Source organism: Sciurus vulgaris (genome assembly GCF_902686455.1).
Source record: "Sciurus vulgaris genome assembly, chromosome: 16".
Classification (NCBI taxonomy): Eukaryota; Metazoa; Chordata; class Mammalia; order Rodentia; family Sciuridae; genus Sciurus; species Sciurus vulgaris.
This window is the reverse complement of record NC_136477.1, coordinates 8024777-8026839: the sequence shown is the minus strand read 5'-3', so window position 1 is coordinate 8026839 and position 2063 is coordinate 8024777. Positions and strand designations below refer to the sequence as shown.

The window sequence follows — 2063 nt, the reverse complement described above, 5'->3', positions numbered from 1 at the left end:
AGTTCTATTCACAACAGCTTCAAGATGTAAATTACCCACATGTCCATCAAGGAAGGAATGGGAAAACAACTTTTGAGTATACATTAAGTGAAATATTCAGTGATAGAAAAGTAACGCTAACCAATAAAACTACCAAAAGGAAGATGCAAAATAAGGAAGGAAGGAAGGAAGGAAGGAAGGAAGGAAGGAAGGAAGGAAGGAAGGAAGGAAGGAAGGAAGGAAGGAAGGAAGACAAGAATCACAGAGATTGAAGCAAAGTCATTCTATCACTGAGTCATATGAACAAATCTGTGTTCAAAGCCTGATTCCAAATTTCATGTTCAAAATCCAAACATTGCTGTTATGAAAAGTGTGTTAGCAAGTGTAGGACTTTACCTCAGTTTTGTCTTACAGGTTTAGTCACTTCCAATCTCAGTCTCTTCAGAGAATAAGTGAAAGAGAGAAAATATTCCAAAGACATCTTTTCAGGATAAATGAAGTCAGAGAGGGAAAGCAACAAGCATAGTCCTGATACGATAAGCTCTTTTCTCTTAAAATTTTCATTGCATTCTCTTGGGGAAAATAAAAATATTCAAATTAATGTAAAGAATATCAAAATTTAAGGAATGATTTTTGAGGAAATTATTTCAGCATTTGGCCTAAGTTCTTTATGTCAAGTTGCCAGGATATGTGAATTCACAGCAATAGCTTAAGTATCTGCACTGTCCACTTAGTTCTGAGGTTAGTGATACAAGAAGGACCAAAGGCTACTCTGCTGAGGAGTCTCCCCAGGGCTCCCTTCACATCCCTGTTCCGCAGACTGTAGATGAAGGGGTTCAGCATGGGGGTGACCACAGTGTACATCACTGAGGCGATCATGCTCCTCTGGGAAGAAATGGTCAGAGCAGAACTGAGGTAAACCCCAAGTCCTGTTCCATAGAATAAGGTGACCACACAGAGGTGGGACCCACAGGTGGAAAATGCTTTATAGATGCCTACAGAGGAGGACATTTTCAATAGGGAGGAGACAATCTGAAAGTAAGAGAAGAGGATCCCAGTCATAGGAAACACCCCCAGCAGGGAAGTCATTGAATATGTAAAGATGTTATTGACAAGGGTATCAGAGTCAGCCACCTTGAGAAGTTGAGCCAGTTCACAGAAGAAATGTGGGATTTCAGTGCCAGCGGAGAAGGTCAGTCGATTCAACAGTAGAATATGAATGAGGGAGACCCAGAACATGATGAGCCAAGATGTCAGAACCAGGAGGACACAGATGTGGGAATTCATGATGACTGTGTAGTTCAGGGGGTGGCAGATGGCCACAAAGCGGTCAAAAGCCATAATGGTCAGTAGGAAACCATCCATTCCAACAAATATATTAAAAAAACATACCTGCGTCAGGCACTCTGTGTAGGAGATGTCTTTGTTCTGTGTCTGGATATTCACCAGCATCTTTGGGACCGTGGTGGAGGTGAAGCAGATGTCAGCCAAGGACAGGTTGGACAGGAAGAAGTACATGGGGGTGTGGAGGTGGGAGTCAGAGCTGACAGCCAGGATGATGAGCAGGTTCCCAAGCACTGTGACCAGGTACATGGTCAGGAATAGTCCAAAGAGGATGGGCTGCAGGTCCGGGTCCTCTGAGAGGCCCAGAAGGAGGAATTGTGATACACACGAATGGTTTTCTGCTTCCATATACCTGTTGTAACTGCTGGGAAAAGAAGCAAGTGTGATGTTTAATTAATAGCCAATGTCACCTCAGGTAATTTTCTCTTTACAGTGTCACCCTGGGGTGGACATCCTTCATCCTCTGTTGAATCCTGCCCACTGACTGTGATTCACTCAGTCAAGTAACAGCCTGTTTCTATTTTCAATGTGTGTAATTATCCTGACTTTCTTTAGTTTAGTGGAGGTCTCCCTTTTTGTCCTTAATCCACTGGCTTTAATTCTCCTGACTGAATCTATGAGCATCACATAATTTCTCTTTTGTGTGAAACTTCCAAGATACTTGCAGAAACTGCCTCATCTCTTTTCAATAATCCCAATACTTTATTAATTCTCATGGCTCTGTAATAGTCACTGAACAT

General features: G+C 42.3%; 1 protein-coding gene across 1 annotated transcript; it reads right to left on the bottom strand.

The window, feature by feature from the left end:
* Positions 1-675: 675 nt before the first annotated feature.
* Positions 676-1671, bottom strand: LOC306646099 (olfactory receptor 7D11-like; the record flags this gene model as incomplete). The annotated part of the gene is made up of 1 exon (XM_079114565.1): positions 676-1671. The coding sequence occupies one exon, from the start codon at positions 1669-1671 to the stop codon at positions 676-678; it is 996 nt and encodes a 331-aa protein (XP_078970691.1).
* Positions 1672-2063: the final 392 nt, after the last annotated feature.